Source organism: Acomys minous, assembly GCF_964271855.1.
Source record: "Acomys minous genome assembly, chromosome: 6".
NCBI classification, from domain to species: domain Eukaryota; kingdom Metazoa; phylum Chordata; class Mammalia; order Rodentia; family Muridae; genus Acomys; species Acomys minous.
In genome coordinates this window covers 111023894-111043581 of record NC_140487.1, presented here as the reverse complement: position 1 = coordinate 111043581, position 19688 = coordinate 111023894, and the positions used below count along the sequence as shown (strand labels likewise).

General features: G+C 51.9%; 1 protein-coding gene across 4 annotated transcripts in view; it reads left to right on the top strand.

Moving 5' to 3' along the window:
• Positions 1-1620: 1620 nt before the first annotated feature.
• NCMAP (non-compact myelin associated protein) overlaps positions 1621-19688 on the top strand; it is a 28690-nt gene continuing 10622 nt past the window's right edge. Inside the window, exons 1-3 of one of the 4 annotated variants that reach the window (XM_084788377.1) lie at positions 1621-1706; positions 17106-17284; positions 19376-19458. In XM_084788377.1, coding sequence (XP_084644503.1) covers positions 19383-19458 — 76 coding nt within the window. In that variant the 5' untranslated portion in view covers positions 1621-1706; positions 17106-17284; positions 19376-19382. Of the gene's footprint in view, positions 1829-13516; positions 13561-17105; positions 17285-19372; positions 19459-19688 lie in introns of those variants that run through there. The other 3 variants (XM_084788378.1, XM_084788379.1, XM_084788380.1) reach the window with 3 other exon arrangements.

The window sequence follows — 19688 nt, the reverse complement described above, 5'->3', positions numbered from 1 at the left end:
CACCACGTGGTTGCTGGGAATTGAACTCAGGACCTCTAAGAAGAGCAGTCAGTGCTCTTAACCTCTGAGGCATCTTTCCAGCCCCCCTGTTTTCCCCGTTTGTACAAGAATCTCTTCTTTTAATCTGGCTGAGAGCCTACTGTGTACCACAGAGTTCAGGGCTCCCAGGAGACCGTGACGAACCAGACAGTCTGATTGAAAGTGGGGGGTGCTGTTCCTGATTTTGCTGGGGGAAACATGAATTCTGTTTACTGTAGTGTGTGTGTTCCTAAGGGCGTGGGTGTGCATGTGTGTGCACGGGTGGGCTTCAGTTGTCTTCCTTACCTTGTCTCATTTTGGTTTTCATCCTTTCACAATTCCAGGCATACATATGATATACTTTGGTTGTGTCCTCCATCTTGTCCCCTTCTCATCCCCTTCCCTCTCCCTTCCAACCCTTTCTCCTTTCTTCTCATCAGGTCCTTCTACTTTTACACCTCCCGGCTCCCCCACCCCTGCCATGAGGGCTGCCTGGGCGGTGGGTTAGCTACCTGAGCGAGAGTAACTTCCCAGCGCCTATGCTATTTCTCACCAGCAACCATTAGCTATCTATCTAGCACGTTTGTTTGTTTGTTTGTTTGTTTGCGGCAGGGTTTCTCTGTTTAACCAACCCTGGCTGTCTGGAACACGCTTTGTAGACCAGGCTGTCCTCGAACTCACAGAGATCCACCTGTCTCTGTGTCCCGAGTGCTGGGATTAAAGGTGTGCGCTACCATGCCTAGCTTCCAGCACCTTAGTTTTTGAGACGAGAGTCTCATTGAATCTGGAGCTCACCAATTCGTCTAGAGGGGATGGCCAGGAAGTCACCAACAGTCCTCAGATTACCAGAGCCAGCCAGTCTCATTATGCTTGAATATTTGTTTTATTTTAAAGTGTGTGTGTGTGTGTGTGTGTGTGTGTGTGTGTGTGTACACGCGCGCGCGCGCGCATGCGCTCGCGCAAGTGAGTGAGTGGGTATGTGCCTTGAAGTGCAGATGCCTGAAGACTCTGGAGCTGAAGTTACAAGCAGTGTGAACCTTCTGGTGTGGGTGCTGGGAACGAACTTCTGTGAAGTACATCTTTCCAGCCCCCAGCTGGCATTTAGACTGGATGCAGGAAATTTCCTCATGCTTGCTAGGCCAGCACTTTACCCTCTGAGTCATCTGAGACAGCGTCTCACTCCATAGCTCAGGGGGAGGTGAAACTGACTTGTTTTCTGAGCCAGCCTTGAACTCGCAGCAATCCCCTTGCCTCAGCTGCCTGGGCACCTGGGGATTATAGGTGTGTCACTCCTGGGTTGAAAGACTAGTTTCTAATCGCGCGCAGAAGGACTTTCTGTCATCCGCCAACTGTCAGGCCTCTGGTCTTCGGATCCCACAGCTGGTCCACACTCTCACTCCATCAGCTCGCCTCATCCGATAATGTCGGACTGCGCTGAGTCTCTTTTTCCTCCTTTACCTTCTCCCGAGTCGGACCTGGAAGAAATGGCTGCGGGGGTGCCAGATCTGAAGTTCCCACCAGGGGCGGGGCAGGAGAGCGATAGGGGGACACCACGGGGCGGCGCCGGAGAGCCGGGCGGGCGTTACCTGCTGGGCGGGACTGGTCGGAACTGGACCCGGAGGCTATAGCGGCGGTCACCGAGCTCGAGGAGCGCGGCCGGCAGGAGCCGAAGCGGCGGTGCGGAGCGGGTAGGTGCGCATGGCTCAGGGCGCGGGGCGAGAAGCTCAGAAGGCGGGTCGCGCAAAGACAGAGCACAGAGACAACGGGCCGCTGCCCCCCAACACACACGCCGTGGGGTCCCCAGCCTAGAGTGAGTCTTGGCGGGAACGGGTAGCTGAAAGGTTAACAGCATCTCCCGCGTGTCTGCAGACACCTGCGCACAGAGGTGTTCAAGGTGCAAGCACCCCGAGGCTGGTTGCATTCGGGGTGACATCTCTGGCATGCGGAAAGCTTGTAGTTTCCTTGTCCCCTCCCACGAAGCCACCGGGAGCGACCAGGACTCCCGGAAGAAAAGCATGCGAAAGGTAAAAGGAGCCTTAAGACCTGAGTTAGCGTAGTCTATGATGGGAAAACCCCAGGAGCTCTGCAGCCCAACGAGACTGGGAGAAAGGGCCCTGGCTTTTAGCAAAGTCAACAAGCAAAATGTTGAACCAGCCGCTTCTTGATAGAGAGAGATTCCAGCTCTGGGTACCTTAGGGTGGAAGGAAATGGCTGTGATTTCTGTCTCTAAAGGGGCTTAATTGAGAGCGGAGGCCCTGGGGTGTGGGAGGAGAATTCTTCTTGGTGTTGAGTGATTTGAGGAGCTGCAAAAGGCGCAAAGAAGCCCAAGCGGTACCCAGTCAGCGTCCCTTGCCTTGGCCAGGCTCTCTTTCGCCTTAGCCTGGCAGTCTGTCGCTTGAGGCTTGAGGTAGCCCCTTTTCTGTGCAGTTTGGCTTCTCACATCTTAAGTGAAACAACGTCTGACAGATTGGGTCATGGTTTTATGCAAGCTGTACATTTTTCCCAGGAGACAGGGACTGTGTCTGGTTCACCACTGCCTCACCATGGCTCCTGCGAGGTGCTGGGCTTCTAGTAAACAAAGTGCCTAAGTGGCTTCTCGGATGGAGCAGGGCACCTCCTGGTGTGTGTGGTGAGCAGGCCCCAGGAGATGAACTTGAAGACAAGCTTGCCTGGTGTCTGTGGTCCTCACGATTGCGTTACCACCACCTAATTCCCTTGACCACCACCCGAATTGCAGCTCAGACTGGAGACAGCTGTGTGTGTGACAGCTGTGTGTGTGACAGCGCTAAGCACCATCCTGGGCCTTTACAGGTCTGGCAACCTCCAGGTGGTCGTGTTGGGCTTCCATCACTCTTGAGTTGACTAAAACTATATGAGAAGGAAAGGTCTGATCGAGGCCGGAGGGGGCGCTGGTATCCACAAGAGCAGGATGACACTGCATGCCCCACCCCCCACCCCCCATCCCCCACAGCCAAGTGCAAGGCCTCTTGTAGCACTTTCCTAGTTGCTTAGGGTCTTGCAGGATGTAATATCCCATACCTGTAATTTCAGTACTCAGGAAGTTGAGGGAGGGGGCTTGCTGCAAGTTCAAGGCCAGCCCAGGCTAGATAGTGAAACAGTCTTTATAAACAGACAAACAAACAAACCCACCTGTGTCTCACTATGAGCTCCAAGTGAACAGGGAGGAGCAAGGGTGCTGGGCCCACCCCTCACTCTACCTGCCTCCCCCCCCCCCCCCCCCCCCCGCACTGCAGATGACACGCAGATACTCAGAGCCATGTAGAACTGCACGCTTACTTTGACTGACTGACAGGTCCTGGCTGAACTATGAACTATCTTCTCTCACTGACCACATCTCCCTCCAGCTTAGGGGGTGCACCCTCTCACACACCTGTCACCTCCACCTTCTCCCCATAATGATGGCTCTTCTCAGACAACAATCCTCTCCTGGACATGAGCATGCCCTGGGGCATGGGGCAGGGTGTTTGAGCTAGGGAAGGCAGAAGATGCAAGAGTTTAAGGTCATTGCTGGCTGGTGGTGGCGCACGCCTTTAATCCCAGCAGAGGCAGGCGAATCACTGTGAGTTCGAGGCCAGCCTGGTCTACAAAGCAAGTCCAGGACGGTCAAGGCTACACAGAGAAACCCTGTCTCGAAAAACCAAAAAATAAGGTTGTCTTTGGTTGTGTAGTAAGTTTGAGGCCAGCCTGAGATACATAGGGCCTTGTCTAAAAAACAGACAGGCAGGGAGCCCCTGAAGCACCTGTATTATGCTGCATCCGCCTGACAGCAGTGGCATGTGCATTTTCCCAGCTGGCTCCCATGGCCCCGGCTTCCCCATCTCCCTCCCCACCTGCTTCCCCATCTCCATCCTCCTGCATATGGTCCACCTGGAATCCATCTTGGCTTTAAGATCTGGTGGGATAGGTTCTTTGTGCCTCGTCCTCAGCGGAATCCCTGATCCACAGTGACACTAGGTAGACAGAGGAGGCAGCACCATGTCAGGGAAGCGACAGAGCTCAGTCACTCCCTTGGAGTGTGGTGCCATGCTCCCCCACCCACTGCAGCACAGGTGAAACTGAGGCTGACTGCAGGGCAGCAGGGCCAGAAGTCCTCAAGTGGTCCAAAGCTCTCTGGCAATGTTACATCTTGGTTTGAGAAAGGAAAAGAGGGTGTGCCTATTTCTGAGATAGAAAACTTATCCTACAGCTGGACCGGGACCTGCTCTCGGGGGCTCCTCTCTGCCAGGCATGCCTGAGCTGATAAGGCCCTAAGCCAGGGTCCCAATGGCCCCAGACTGAGTGACATAGGACCATGGTACCATGGGGAAATCACAAGGCTCTAGAAATCCAACTGGTCTTGTGGCAGAGTGGAAAAAAGGAGAGGCCAGCGGGGACTTCACTCCACCCTGTGCCCTTGAGTCTGCACCTGGTTCAGACTTCATGTGTCTGAGCTATCAGTCCCCGATTTATCAACCAGAGGTGATAATGTCTGCAGCAACCAGTTAATAATACCAGCATCCATGGGGGCTAGAGAGATGGCTCAGTGGTTGAGAACACTGCCTACTCTTCCAGAGGACCTGAGTTCAATTCCCAGCAACCACATGGAGGCTCACAATCTGTAATAGGATCTGATGCCCTCCGATATATTCTGATACATAAAATAAATACATCTTTTTTTTTTTTTTAATAAATACATCTTTAAAAAATATGTCAGCATCACTTTGGAGCACCTGTGCCTGGGGCCTGCTGTGATAACTTTTAGGGCAGAATTTTTAAAATTTTCACCCAGAACTTTCTTTCTTTCTTTTTGGTTTTTCGAGACAAGGTCTCTCTATGTAGCCTTGGCTGTCCTGTACTCGCTTTGTAGACCAGGCTGACCTCGAACTCACAGCGATCTGCCCACCTCTGCCTCCTGAGTGCTGGGATTAATTAAAGGCATGCGTCACCACGCCCAGCGTCCTGCCTTCTCTAGATTACTGCTGAGGCCTGAGGCAGCAGAAGCGATTGTGAAACTACTGTTTTAGGAAGGAACAACCAGATGCAGTTTTTTCTTTGTGTTTGTTTGTATAGGAGCACAGGGAAGGATGTGCACCAGGGCACTCGTGTGGAGGTCAGAGGACAGCTTCTGAGAGTTGGTTCTCTCCTGTTCTCATGTGGGCCCCAGGGATTGAACCCGGGCAGTCAGGTTTGGCGGCAGGCACCTTTACCCCATGAGCTGTCCTTCTAAATATATTCAACTGGGACCTGTTGTGCCAGCATGTGGGCTCGGCAGCCCCAGAAAGCTGACTGCAGATGCTTTAGTAGGTCTCCTTGAAAAGTAGCTAGTTACAAGGGAGGGAGCAACAGTGTACCGTTTTGGGTAGTTTAGAATGTCAGAGCCAGGGGTTAAATTTAGATGATGATTCTTATTCTTCTTCTTCTTCTTCTTCTTCTTCTTCTTCTTCTTCTTCTTCTTCTTCTTCCTCCTCCTCCTCCTCCTCCTCCTCCTCCTCCTCCTCCTCCTCCTCCTCCTCCTCCTCCAACGAGGAAGAATTAGCTTTTCCTTAATGGGCTTCAATAAAATTCCTCTTTGCATGTGGTAACTTAAATCCTAAGACCAAGACCAGGGAAATAGTGGGCGGGGGGGCCCAACATGGACCACGAGGGAGGAGTCCATCCTCAGTAGCTTCTAGAGCTCTTGAGATTTGTCAGCTATTTTAACAGTGGGCCTGGTGTGGCTCCATCTGTGGTGTTGGGGGAGTGGCCCCACTCAGAGCCAGAGGTGCCTGTAACCTTCCCCAGAGACTCACTGTCACCAGCCGGACAGCTGGAACCCACACACACTCAAAGGTTCCACAACCTACTAAAACAGTGTCGTCCCCCCTGCCCCCCATGCTTGTCCTCCCCTCCCCCCCTCCTCACCCTGCCCCCCCCCCCCCCCCCGGCTGAGGACCCAGTATGCAAACCTATGAGCTTGTTGAGGACAAGTGGTTTGAATGAGAACAGCTCCCATAGGCTCATATATGTGAATGTTTGGTTCCCAGTTAGAAGGACTGGGGAGGATTAAGAGGTGTGGCCTTGCCGGGCGTGGTGGCGCACGCCTTTAATCCCAGCACTCGGGAGGCAGAGGCAGGCGGATCGCTGTGAGTTCAAGGCCAGCATGGTCTACAAAGTGAGTCCAGGATGGCCAAGGCTACATAGAGAAACCCTGTCTCGAAAAACCAAAAAAAAAAAAAGAGGTGTGGCCTTGTCAGAACAGGTGTGACACTGGGGAGGGGGGTGTCCGTATCCCCCAGGGGTGTGTCTCTCCCCCCCCCCCTTTCTGTCCTGTCTGCAGATCAGGAGGATATATGCTCTTAGCGCTGCAGCACTGTGCCTGCCTGTGTGCCACCATGCTCCCCACCATGATGGGACTGTAAGCAAGCCCCCATACTGCCCCCCAAGTAAATGCTGTATCCTATAAGTTGTCTTGGTCATGGCGTCTTCTGCTCATGCAATAGAACAGGAACTAAAGCGGGGACATTTCAGACCCAGACCATGACAGCAGCTGAGACCGACAATCTAGCCATCGCAAAGCCAAGTCACGAAGGAGATGGACAGCATGTCCTCACACAGTGGAGGGGAGGAGGGAGGCCCAGGGTATGGCGCTGCCGTACATCTGTCATCCCGATATTTAGGTGGTGGAGGTCATCCGTAGGTGCATAGAGAGGTCAAGGCCAGCTTGGGCTACCTTAGAACCTGTTAAAAATAAAATAAAATAAAATAAATTTTTAAAAAAGAAAGAAAGAGCCAGGTGTGGTGGCGCACGTCTCTAATCCCAGCACTCGGGAACTCGGGAGATAGAGGCAGGTGGATGGCTGTGAGTTCGAGACCAGCCTGGTCTACAAAGCTAGTCTAGGACAGTCAAGGCTACGCAAGGAAACCATGTCTGGGGCGGAGGGGGCACAAGGGGGAGGAGGGAGAAAGAAAACTCAAAAAGAAGTTAATAAGGAAATCACTAGGAAAGTAATGGAGGTTTAATATTCAAATGTGACAGGAGAGTCCAGTGGTTCTCAGAATAACCAACAGAGAAGTGAAGAAACTTCCCCCCACAGACATCACAGTGAAGCTGAGACTGAAACCGTGAAAGACAGGCCTGGAGAGATGGCTCAGTACTTAAGAGAACTGGCTGCTCTTCCAGAGGACGCGGGTTCAATTCCCAGCAACCACATGGCAGTTCACAACTATCTGTAACTCCAGTTGCAAGGGATCCGATGTCCTCGTCGGGCCCGCTTGGGCACCAGGCAAGCAGGTGCTACCCAGACATGTGTGCAAACATAACACACACACACAGAAAGTAGGAGAAGTTTTACCTTGAGAATGTGAAAGGCCACGAGACGAACAGAGAGCCAGCAGATCGCTCATCTGATAAAGGAAGTGGTGGTGGTGGTGGTGTCCTTGGGTGCGGGGGGGGGGGGGGGGATGGGGGAGGGGGGAGACAAAAAAAAAAAAAAGAGCCTTTCTATCCAGAGCCCTAGAGCTAGCCAAACTGTCTTCTGAGCATGAACTCACCATAAAAGCATTCCTAGGCAAATAAACAAAGCCTCGGGAGGTGGAACACGCAGAGACCCACAGAGACACTGCGTGTGGAGAGCCAGGGTAGAGAAAGGTCTTTGGTTTTGTTGGTGACAGGGTCTCGCCTCTCCCAGTCTTGAACTAAATCCTAATCCTCCTGCCTCTGCGCGCTGCCAAGTGAGCCACATACCCAGATCGTTGTTTAGTTTTGAGTGAGACAGGGGTCTCACAACACAGCCCAGGCGGACCTTGAACTTGAGGCCCTATTGCGTTCAGGGATTCTTCTAAATATTGGAATGTCACGGGGTGCTCCAAGAGCTTTGTGCAGAGTCCAACCTGGGAGCCTGGCAGCCTAACTCATCAAACAGGAATGACAGGCTGCAGGAACTGTTAGGCCCAGGGCACATTATGGCGCTGTTCCACACAGGGACGCCGCAGGCGGTCTGTGCCAGTACTGACCCTGGCTGCCTATCTCACCAGCGTCACCAAAGCAACTTGCTTGGTTTTTCTTTTGTTTTTGTTTTTCTGTTTTTTCAGACAGGGTCTCATGTAGCCAAGGCTGGCCGTGTAGCGAAGGATGACCTAGAACTTGTGATCTTCCTGTGCCTGACCCCTGGGTGCTGGGATTACAGGCACAACACTACCACTTCACTGCCCTGGAGCTCGCCAACTAGGCCAGGCTGGCCGACCAGGGGAGGTGCAGAGGCTCTCCTGCCTCTACTTCCCCAGCACCGGAACTAAGGCCAGCAGTGTGCATCGCTGTTACAAAGGCTCTAGGATGTGAACGCAGCCAAAGACCTCACTGGTTGCGCTGTCTTCCCAGCCAGAATGCTGGTTTCCTTTGTAATCATTAAAGTTTCATATTTATTTATTTAGCTTTTTTTTTTTTCATTTTAAAGAATAGTGCTTTATTGAATAAGTCTTATTCACAGAAAAATAAGCTTTACTCTACAACAAATGACAGATTATAGAGCAGAAAGCAGTATTTAGCTTTTTTGAGACAGAGTTTCTTGGCTGTCCTGGACTCTCTTTGAGGAACAGACTGGCCTCAAACTCACAGAGATCCGCCTGCCTCTGCCTCCCACGTGCTGGGATTAAAGACGTGCGCCACCACAGCCTGGCTAATTTCATATTTATATATGATACATTCTGGCTGCTCTTTCCCCAACACCCTCATCTCTTTCTCATCCTAATCTTTTTACCCCCCTCCCCCACCGCTTTCAAGCTGCCCTCCTCCCTGTCTGTCATCCTGTCCCCATTCATGACTTTTGGCTTTGTTATGTGACCCACTTAGTTTAACGTGCGCTATCTGTGTGACTGTTGAATTGGGACTACCCATGGAATCCCCCCTTTATGATGTGTTTTGTTTTCAATGTTTCATCACATCATTTATTTTGGAGCGGTCCTTACACCATGGCACACGCGTGGGAAGTTGGTTCTCTCTCTCTCTCTCTCTCCTTTCATCTTGTGGATTCCGGAGGTTGGACTCAGGTTGTAAGGCTTATAGACAAGTGTCCTTACCCACAGGGCCATCTTGCCATCAGCCTGGCAAGGTCTCAAATGGACAGTCTAACTGAGACTGGCAGCCAGGTGTGGTGGCGCTAACACGCTTTTAATCCCAGCACTTGGGGAGGCAGAGGCAGGGGGAGCACTGTGAGTTCAAGGCCAGCCTGGTCTACAAAGCGAGTCCAAGACAGCCGTAGCTAACAGAGAGAAACCCTGTCTCGGAAAAAAACAAAACAAAACAAAACAAAACCTGAGACTGGCTTTGTATTTCTGATGCTCCCGTCTCCAATTCACAAGGGCTGAGGTTAAGATCACACACCACCACATCCTGCTGGGAAAACTAAGTGTTCCGAAAGAGTCCAGTTGTGGCGTGTGTGGGTGGGCAAGCAGGCGCAGTGCCAGGCCTCTCCGTGTACTTGGGGCTGTGACTCTCAGCCCAGCTGCAGTTTCCTCACGCTCAGCTACCCAAGACGGAGTAGTGTCATGACTGCGTCCTTCCCAGTAGGCTGGGCAACCCAGAGCTTGGTCCTCAGCCGCTGCCTCCGGGTCCTTCCTTCCACTCAGGATGCTGGATTTGCTCAGAACCTGGGCCTGGGGGCAGGGAAAACAGGATACCTGGAGAAATTCAATTATGTAACTATTAAATTGACATAGCAGGAAGGAAGAAGTAAATTAAATTAATCTCTTTTTCTCTTGGTCTTGTACATATTTTGAACCTGGATAGCTTGACATTGCTCCCCTTCCTTTTTCTCCCCTCACTTTAGAGCCCAAGCTGGTTTTTAGGTTTTGTTTTGTTTTTTTTTTCAAGACAGAGTTTTTCTGGGTAACAGCGTTGCCTGCCTACACTTGCTTTGTAGACCAGGCTGGCCTCGAACTTACAGAGATCTGCCTGCCTCTGCCTCCCGAATGCTGGGATTAAAGGCGTGCGCCACCACTGCCCAGCTTGGTTTTATTTATTTATTTATTTATTTATTTTATTTTATTTTATTTTATTTTTGGTTTTCCGAGACAAGGTTTCTCTGTGTAGCCTTGGCTGTCCTGGACTCACTTTGTAGACCAGGCTGGCCTCGAACTCACAGCGATCCGCCCGCCTCTGCCTCCCGAGTGCTGGGATTAAAGGCGTGCGCCACCACGCCCGGCTGGTTTTATTTATTTTTTAGTTGTGTGTTCATGTGTGCATTGAGGGGGGAGGGGAGGGTGCACATAGTGCATATGGAGGTCAGAGGGCAACCATGGGTGTCAGGCCTCACGCACCGTCTGCCTTTTGTTTGAGGCAAGGTCTCTAATTGCCTCATAGGCAAACACTCAACCCTGCTAGTGCAGGCCTTCCAGGGACCCACCTGTCTCCACTCCCCAATCTGCCATCCCCGAAATTACATACAGACGCGTCCCTCCAGGCGGCACACCCCACCCCCTACCTCACCATCCCCCACTTCTACCAGCTCTGATTTTGTCTTTATTGGAATGCAAGCTGGGAGTGTGCAGAGCCCTTCCAACAAGTCGGGGAGGGGAGGGGATCTGCCCCGTGCGGCTTTCTGCCAGCTGGGGGCTTTTTGTACTTAGTTCATTTTACTCAAACAACAAGCCCACACAGTCTCAGCTACTGCCCTGTTGCTATGATAAAGCGCCTGATGATTAAAAAAAAAAAAAAAAAGCAACTTTAGAGAGAAGGGCTTATTTTGGCTCACAGTTCAAGGGTCACTGTGTGGGAGTCTTGGTGGCAGGATTCTGAGGAGGCCGGTCACATTGCATCCACAGCCAGGAAGCAGAAAGTGACAAGCCCTGGTGCTCGGCTCCCCTCTCCTTTTGAATATCCAGAATCCCAGTCGGGTTTGTCCCCTCCCTCTTCCTGAATGTCCACCCCTCGCCAAGCCCAGTTTCCATTTCCACAGGTGAGCCCAGGCATGTTGCTTTTCTTCTCTCGGCCTTACAGAATACCCATAACACAAGGGAAGGCTGCTCAGTCAGTCAGCAGAGGAGCCGGGCTTGGTCCGGTAGAGGGGCTAAGGGCCTCAGGTAAACGTGACCCAGGCCTCCTGCCTTTAGCCCCTGCCTCTTGCCTCTGAGATTCCCCCTCATAGTCACTCCACGGTCCCTGAATGGACAGTCCATTCCTCAGCTCTCTGGTCTGTGGTAAACAGATGTGGCTCTGGGCTTCTGGTAAGGGAATGAAATCCCTGTTTGCCTGTTCAGCAACAGCCCCTCCTGGCCAGGGCTCCCTGACACTTGGGGCCAGCTGGGGACACACAGTTCCCAGAAACATGCAATGACAAGCCACACACACAGACACACACACACACAGACACACACACACAGACATACAGACACACACACAGACACACACACACACACACACACACACCCCGCTCAGCACTGTGGCACAGCCAGGGCATTTCCTAAGCCTCTCCTGTGGCTGGTACGCTTGTCCGGGGCTCTGAGAACCTCAAAGTGTCTTCCACCCCCGCCCCGCCCCCCCCCCCCCCCCCCGCAACTCACTTTGTAGACCAGGCTGGCCTCAAACTCATGCTGAGGGAGACAGTGTAGGTGAAACATGAGGGGGTCAGGTTCTGCTGTGTTGGGGATCACATCTACAGCCTTGTACATGCTAGGCAAACACTCTACCCATTGAGTCGCACCCCCCCCCTACACGTAACATTTAGGTCTAAGGCCTTCAGGGTCCAAACTTTGTAAACTTTACTATCACCCCACTGGGTCGTCACAAACTACTTTATTTGACAGAGTCCTCTCAGCCGGAGCTCAAGACAATCACCCTGTTTTACAGCTGAGGAAACCAAGGCCGGAAGAGAGCTCTGTGCCCACAGTTCCTTGTCTAGCCAGCGAGGAGTCCAGAACCAGTCCCTTGGTCCTCTTGACCAACGCGTTTCCTGTCGTCCACTGTTTCCCGCCTTCTACCCGCCCTGTGACCCTACACAAGTGATGCCCTGCCTTTCTTCCTACCCTTTCCTTTACCCAAGCTCCCAGTCTTGCAGAGGGATCTACACAGCATTCCCTTCTACCTCACAGCCAAGCAGGAGTTGCCACTGCAGCCCAAGAGGGTGTGGAGAAAAGGGGGCAGCTTGCCAAAGCAAGAGCGAAGGTTTACATGAGCCTTCGGGTCCCCCGGACAAATGCCCCTCTGTATCTTGAGGCCCTATTGTGACTGGCAGCCGTCCAGCACTCACCGCGGGCAGCCTCAGAAGCTGGGATTGGCCTCTCTCCTGTCCTCCCTACAATCCAGCCCTGCCAGGTCCTGACTTGGGCAGGAAACAGGGGGTGTGCTCTTTCTGGAATAGAGGGTGTGGGGGGGGGCAAGCCAGCTTGGGGAGGGTGAGGGGGCCACGTCCTGAATCACTCAGGAAGCCCGAAGTCTTAAGGTAGTAGGCACCTGAGAGGAAGACGGCCACTGAATCCCGGCTGGCCACTCCACAGGAGAGAAAACTGCACTCTAGACAGAACAAACGACTTCGGCACAGTCCCGCAAAGGTAAGATCTGAACCCAGGACTCCTCCCTTCAGGCCAACATTCCAACTGTCAGGGTCTCCGCCATGGTCCCATGAACAAGTACAGACGTGAGACCACACGCAGACCAGGACAAGTGAGCTCCGGGAAAGAGTGGCCTGCCTAGATGCTGATGCACCAGGGTCCTGCCGTACCCTCTCCACAAAGATGCTCCAGAGCAGCGGTTCTCAACCTTCCTAATGCTGCGAACCTTTAGCACCTCACACTGAGGTGAGATCGCTCAGTGGTTAAGAGCAGTGGTGGCTCTTTCAGAGGACCCAGGTTTAGTCACAGCATCCTTATGGTGCCTCACACCCACCCGTAACTTCAATTCCAGGAGATGAGACACCCTTTTCTGACCTCTGTGGGTATGTGGTGCAAAAACATGGTCAAAACTCTCACACACATAAAATAAATACATTTAAAAATCCACTAGGGGGCGCTAGAGGGATGGCTCAGTCAGTACAGTGCTTGCCACACCAGCATGAAAGACCTGAGTTTGAACCCCCAGTGCCCACATAAAAAGCCGGGGGGCGTGTGGGTAGTGCGTAGCTGTGATCCCAGAGTTGGAGAGACTGAGACAAAAGGAGCCCTAGGGCTCACTGGCCAGCCCGTCCAGCCTACTTTATGAACTCCAGGCCGGCAAGTGCCTCATAAACAGGCAGACTGCGCTTGAGACTCCCCAAGGTTAACCTCTGTCCTCTACATGACTTCGGGGGAGGGGCAGAGGGAAACATTGTTACTATGTGTATATATGATGTGTGTGCATACATGTGGGTGTGTGCGTGTATGTGTGTGTGTGCATATGAGAGAGGGAGAGAGAGAGTGAGAATGGGAGTCAATTTCCTCCATTTCGGGTCCCTGGGCTCGAACTCAGGTCCTCAGGCTTGCACTCCGAGCACTTTCACCTGCTGAGCCATCTCACCCGCATCTTGCTTTCTGTGAGAGACAAGAAGTAACTCTGAGCCCTCTGTGCTCTATGGAAACTACTGTCCCTGCAGCCAGGTACTGAGAGAGAAAGGGTTGACACACAGGCCGGGGCATCCCTTGTGGGTCACCAGCTAGTTATTTTATGCTACGTTGCCTCTCTCTGCTGTCACTGTACCCTGCTCTGCACTTGCTTCCCCTCTGTGCACCACGAAGCTCTCTTGGGCCTCAGTTTCCCTGTTTGCAAAGGAGAAGGCAGTGGACTCCACAGTGTTCAGATGAGGAGCTGTCTCCTAGAGTCTCACAGAGGAGAGGCAGGGATAAGGAGGCGTTGAGGGTTGGGTAGGGGCGTTGAAGTAGAGGAGACTTTTGCACCTTTGACCTTTTGGGGGAGCTTGGTTTGCAGCGTAGCAAATCTACTAAGCTCCAGCAGATTATGGGTCGGTCAACCATCAGTCCAGACGGTGAGGAAAGAGACTGATCTCACTGTCTTCTCTGCTGCCAAAATCCCCTCTTCTCCACCCCCCCACCTCCCCCCAGCCCCCCCCCCCACCCCCCACCCCCCACCCCGGTACAGGACTTCGTCTCCTGATTCTCCTGCCTAGCTCTGCCTCTCAGCGTGCTGGGGCTACAGTGCAGCACTACACCCAGTTTATGCAGTGCTGGGGGGCTGACCCAGGGCTTTGGGCATGCCAGGGAGGCTGCACCCCAGGCCCTGCTTTTTTTTTTTTTTTTTTTTTTTTTTTTTTTGTGGCACAGCCTTCTGCACCCCAGGCTGGCCTCCAACTCCTGATCCTCCAGAGTACTGAGGTTCCTAGGTGTGCCACCACACAGCTACATTTCCCATCTAATCTAATCTAGTCACATCCCTACAACAAGACCATGGCAAAGCTCTGTTGAAATAGGTCCAAAAAGCAACCATGAAAAACACTGGGTGAGGAGGCCCAGGGAGTAATGACAGAATTCAGGTACAGGTCTGAGACTTTTTTTTTTTAAAGATTTCTTTATTTTATTTATTGCATATGAGTGCTTTATCTGCAGGAGAGGGTATCAGATTACATTATAGACGGTTGTGAGCCACCATGTGGTTGCTAGGAATTGAACTCAGGACCTCTGGAAGAGCAGGCTCAGTCGTCTCTCCAGCCCCAGGTCTGAGACTTTTAAAAATGTCACTCTGAGCTGGATGTGGTGGCCTTTAATTCCAGCACTCTGAAGGCAGAGGCAGGCAGATCTCAAGTTTGAAGCCAGCCTGATCTACAGAGTTCCAGGACAGCCAAGGCTACACAGAGAAACCCTGTCTCAAAACAAAACAACAACAACAAAAAAGGGCATAGGCGCAGGCCTTTAATCCCAGCACTCGGGAGGCAGAGGCAGGTAGATCGCTGTGAGGTCGAGGCCAGCCTGGTCTACAAAGCGAGTCCAGGATAGTCAAGGCTAACACAAAGAGAGACCTTGTCTCAAAAAAAAAAAAAAAAATCTAAAACAAAAAACAAACAACAAAAAACAAAAAATGTCATTCTGAGCACAGCATGCTTTTAATCCCAGCACTTGGGAGAATGAGGCAGGTGCATTTCTGTGAATTTGAGACCAGCTTGGTCTATGTAAAAAGTTACAGGGCCTGGCTCAGCGGTTAGGAGCACTGGCTGCTCTTCCAGAGGTCCTGAGTTCAATTCCCAGCAACCACATGGTGGCTCACACCCATCTATAATGTGATCTGCCCTCTTCTGGCCTGCAGGGGTACATGCAGGCAGAATACTGTGTACATAAAATAAATAAATAAAAAGTTACAGGGCCACCACAGATTCACAGGAAGTCTCTGTTTCAAAAGAGAGAGGGGAGTCGGGGGAAGGCCATTATAGACATTGCATGCTTTCTCTAGCCCACCTCAACGATTACTGAAATGGAAGATATTTAACCCAGAGTAGAAATTTTTCAGAGACCATAGAATTGCTATTTTTTTCAGGACAGAAAATCCTTAGCCGCTCAGTGTTCCGCAGTCTTGTTATCAACCTATAACTAACCGACTTCGCCACCTACTGGACAGAGGTAGAATTGCCACGCTGTTATCCTCTGACCTGGTAGGTGGGTGCACACAGAGCAGCAGCGCTCTTGAACCTGACAGAGACGTTATGTAGAAAAGATGACAGAAAGGAATAGTGCCAGGGGGTGAAAATGACAAGTGCCCACATGAGAGCCCATTGCCTGTAGCGTTTACGTTTTTGTTTTCGAGTTGTTTTTGGTTTTGTTTTTCTTATTTTTTTTTTTTTGAAATAAGATAGACCAGCTGTCCTCAAGTTCACAGAGATCTGCCTACCTCTTCATTTAAGTTTTTAATTATTTATTTTGTGTGTATCATGATGACATATGTGTGAGGGGACAAATTGTAGAAGTCACCTGTCTTCAGGCATCCCATGGGACTGAACTCAGGCCATCAGGCTTGGCAGCAAGTGCCTTTGCCTGCTGAGCCATTTCGCCAGCTCCTATTTCATTTTTCAATTAATTTTTTTTTTTTAAATTTTTGAGACAAGGGTCTCATGTAGCCCAGGCTGTACCCAAACTCGGTGTAGCCAATGATGACCTTTAATTTCTGATTCTTCCGTCTTCCAGGTGTGCACACAGTTGATGCAGTGTTGAGGGTTGAGCCTAAGGCTATTACATACATGTTAGGCGAGACCATTACCTACTGGGCTCTGCCCCACCCACGGCAGATGAATGGCTTTCTCGCCTCACTGTAACCCTAGGCTGCTGTTGATTACCTGTAAGCTCGTCTGCTGGGGATTTACTTTTCTTGTCTTATCCAAGGAGGAGCTTGGAAGTTCGGCAGAGGGAAAGGGGGGACGTGTTGTATTGAGGTTTGGGGGGTAGCGTTTATCTTCCTAATAACAGCTCTTACGCTCAACCCCAGGAGCTGTCAGAGAGCGATGAGGCAATAAGTAAAGGGTCATGACCCTCCGCCACTTCCCAGCCTAGCTCCCACACAGGACTGTTTAACAGCCCGAGAGAACAACAGTCCTTTGTGGAGTCTGAGCTAGGCTGAAGGTAGATTCAGAGTGTGGCCCAGGGCACAGTAGGAGCTGGGGTCAGAGCCCGGGGCAAGCGCTCTGGTTCCGTGGGTGGAAACATCTCTTCTGTGTGCATTTTCTGGGTGAAGAAATCTAAGGGGGGGGGGTCATGAAGATGGGCTGTGCAGTCCCAAGCCCCAACCTACAGCCTAGTGTAGCTTTTACTAATAGTTCTGTTAGGTGGGGCTCCTGTGTGCTCGGAGCCTCTTGCACCTCCTCTGTACAGTGGGTACAGCGCCTCCACAGTCCTTTCTAGGAGGAAGATGAGGATGGAATTGGACCTGCCCATGAAGCGCAAGAGCCACGCTCATAACTGTGCTTGGGAAATTAGCTTCAGCCTCTGAAACCCAGCCTTGCGCTCCCTAGAGTAACCCTGCATCCCACGACCACGGAATGCACAGTACACAGCTGTGTGTCCCCCTCCCCCCCCCCCCCCGCCCCTCCCCAAGGCTTGGGCTTGACTTGGTTAACTGCAGTTGCTGGAGCCCCCACACATGAAAACATCCACATCCTTGGCTACCGATGTTCACCGCCTTCCTCCCACCTTCTCTGATGTGGCAGGAACAGAGATGCCATTGAGAGCCCTCGCTGTTGCCGGGATGAGGCAAGTTCGGCTCTGGGACTGCTCACTGTTCTCCTTCAAAGAGGAGTGACTGGCGGTACCTGGAAGGCAGCAGCACCTGCAGGTGAACCCAGAGGAACCTGAGGAGGAGCCTGTGTCCTTGGGAGGCTGCTCACTGGTGAGTGTGTGTGTGTGTGTGTGTGTGTGTGTGTGTGTGTGTGTGTGCGCGCGCGCGCGCGCGCGCACGCGCGCACGCACGCACATCTGTGTATTGTTGCAGTAGCTGGTCACGGCCCCTACTGGATGCACCTCAGCAGGTGAGAAGGGAGCAGGCTTTGCAGTTGGCAGTCAGGTTCACACAGCTGCTTTACAGCTTTCGGGCTAACCTGAGGCAAGTCTGACCTTGGTAGGGCTGAACCTTGAGTCTTGGCTGGAAGCCACGGAAAGGAAACCATGTTTTCTGTGGCATCTTGGAAGCAGTGGGGCTGTGATGGAAAAGGCAGGGGTCCATCCTCAAGGACAGAGCAGGGAGCATTCCATTCTGAGTTCTTATCTGTGGCCTTTTCTTTTTCTTTTCTTTTTTTTTTAAGATAGTATCTCACTTACCCTGGGCTAGCTTCAACTCCATTTGTAGCTGAGGATAACCTTGAAATCCTGATCCTGGTGCTGGGATTATAGACATTACCACTACATCCAGGTCATTGACATCCATTCATTTATTTATTTATTTTGGCTTTTCAAGACTGGGTTTCTCTGTGTAACAGCCTTGGCATTCTCTCTGTAGACCAGGCTGGCCTCGAACTCACAGAGATCCACCTGCCTCTGCCACCTGGGATTACAGGTATGCACCACCACTGCCCAGCGTTCACTGAACTCTTACTAGCACTTTCTAGACTTGAGAAGTCACTCAGTGGTAGAGTGCTTGCCTATCAAGTATGAAGCCGTAGGTTCAATCCTCAGTCCCCAGTGTGGTGGCACACACCTATAATCCCAGAGTTGGAGAGGATGGAGGCAGCAGGATCAGCTGCTGCTCATCCTTAGCTACATAGTGAGTTCAAGGCCAATCTGGAGCACATGAGACGCTGTCTCGAAAGCCCAAAAAGTGCTGTTCATACTTTGCCTCTAACCCTCAGCTCCCTTAGGACGAGGCCCTTCTTTTTGCAGAAGCTGGGAGGAGGGGAATTCTGTCCCTCCTTGTGGTCCTCCCACCGGCAAAGGGGAGGTAGACGGAGCTGAAAAACAACCAGGCTGAGTAGGAGCGTGTGAAGCCAAGCATGAACACTAGCCGTGCTTTCTGGCTCCCAGGCTCAGGGCGGCTGTGGGAAGGAAGGGAACAACACTGCTAGCTCTGTCTGGGTGGGAATCTTCAGGGATGGGTGGCTGGCCTGAGGCTGTGTTCTTCCTGCCAGGGGAGCACGAGGCCCACCCCAGATCATGTAAGGCAGTAGTTCAAGTGAGCAGACGCCCAGGGCAGAAGACTGATAGGCAAAGGGAAGTCACCAGAGCCCTGAAGCAGGAGCTGAGCCATGGGAGGCCCTGAGGATCACAAGAACCAGGGCAGCAGACGGGACCTGAGACTTGCAATGGGTCAGAGACGGGCGGCAGAGGCAGGCAGATCACTGTGAGTTCGAGGCCAGCCTGGTCTACAAAGTGAGTCTAGGACAGCCAAGGCTACACAGAGAACCCCTGTCTCGAAAAAAGCAAAACAAAACAAAACAATAAATAAATAAATCTAAAAATAATATTTTGAAAAGAAAAACCAAGTTCCAAGTTCCTTGCGGAGCGTGGAGTTCAGGGTGATCCTCAGCTGTAGATGGAGTTGGAACCTGTCTAAGACCCTGTAGGAAGGGAAGGAGGGAGGGAGAGAGGGAGGGAGGGAGGGAGGGAGGGAGAAACGTTCCTTACAATACTGAGGTACTATTTTCTTTCTTTCTTTTTTTTTTTCTTTTTTTTTGAGACAGGGTTTTTCTGTGTAGCCTTGGCTGTCCTGGGCTTGCTTTATAGGCCAGACTAGCCTCGAACTCACAGCGATCAGCCTGCCTCTGTTTCCCGAGTGCTAGGATTAAAGGCGTGTGCCACCACACCCGGCTCGGGGTACTATTTTCTACACACACACACAGGTTTTAGTAATGGGCCTCATTTTTACTTGCTGCCAAAAAGAACTGCGTGTTTGGGAATCCTAGACTCATGCAGGAAAGAGCCACAGAGGCAGTGACACGGTTAAGGCTAACCCTGGTGCTAAGCAAGATTTCTCCTTTGTTCTCAGCAGGATCGAGATGACCTCAGCCACCACTCTGGGGGACGCAGTCTTCTCCCTGAACATGACTAGAGGAGAAGACTTCCTGTATAAGAGTAAGACAGCCTCGGGGAAGGTTGTCAGGGCCAGTTTGGGGGCTGTCTTCCTAGCACACGCATTACGCATTATGTCTTTGCCCCGGGCCTCCGTCTCCTCTCCTATAAGATGGGGAGTATCACTGAACATCCCACAGGAGTCGCTGTGAGGACTGAGGGAGCCACGGGAAGGGCCTGGTTCCCCGGCAAGTGTGCAGTAAGCACGCCAAGTGCTGTGACAACTGCTGCTC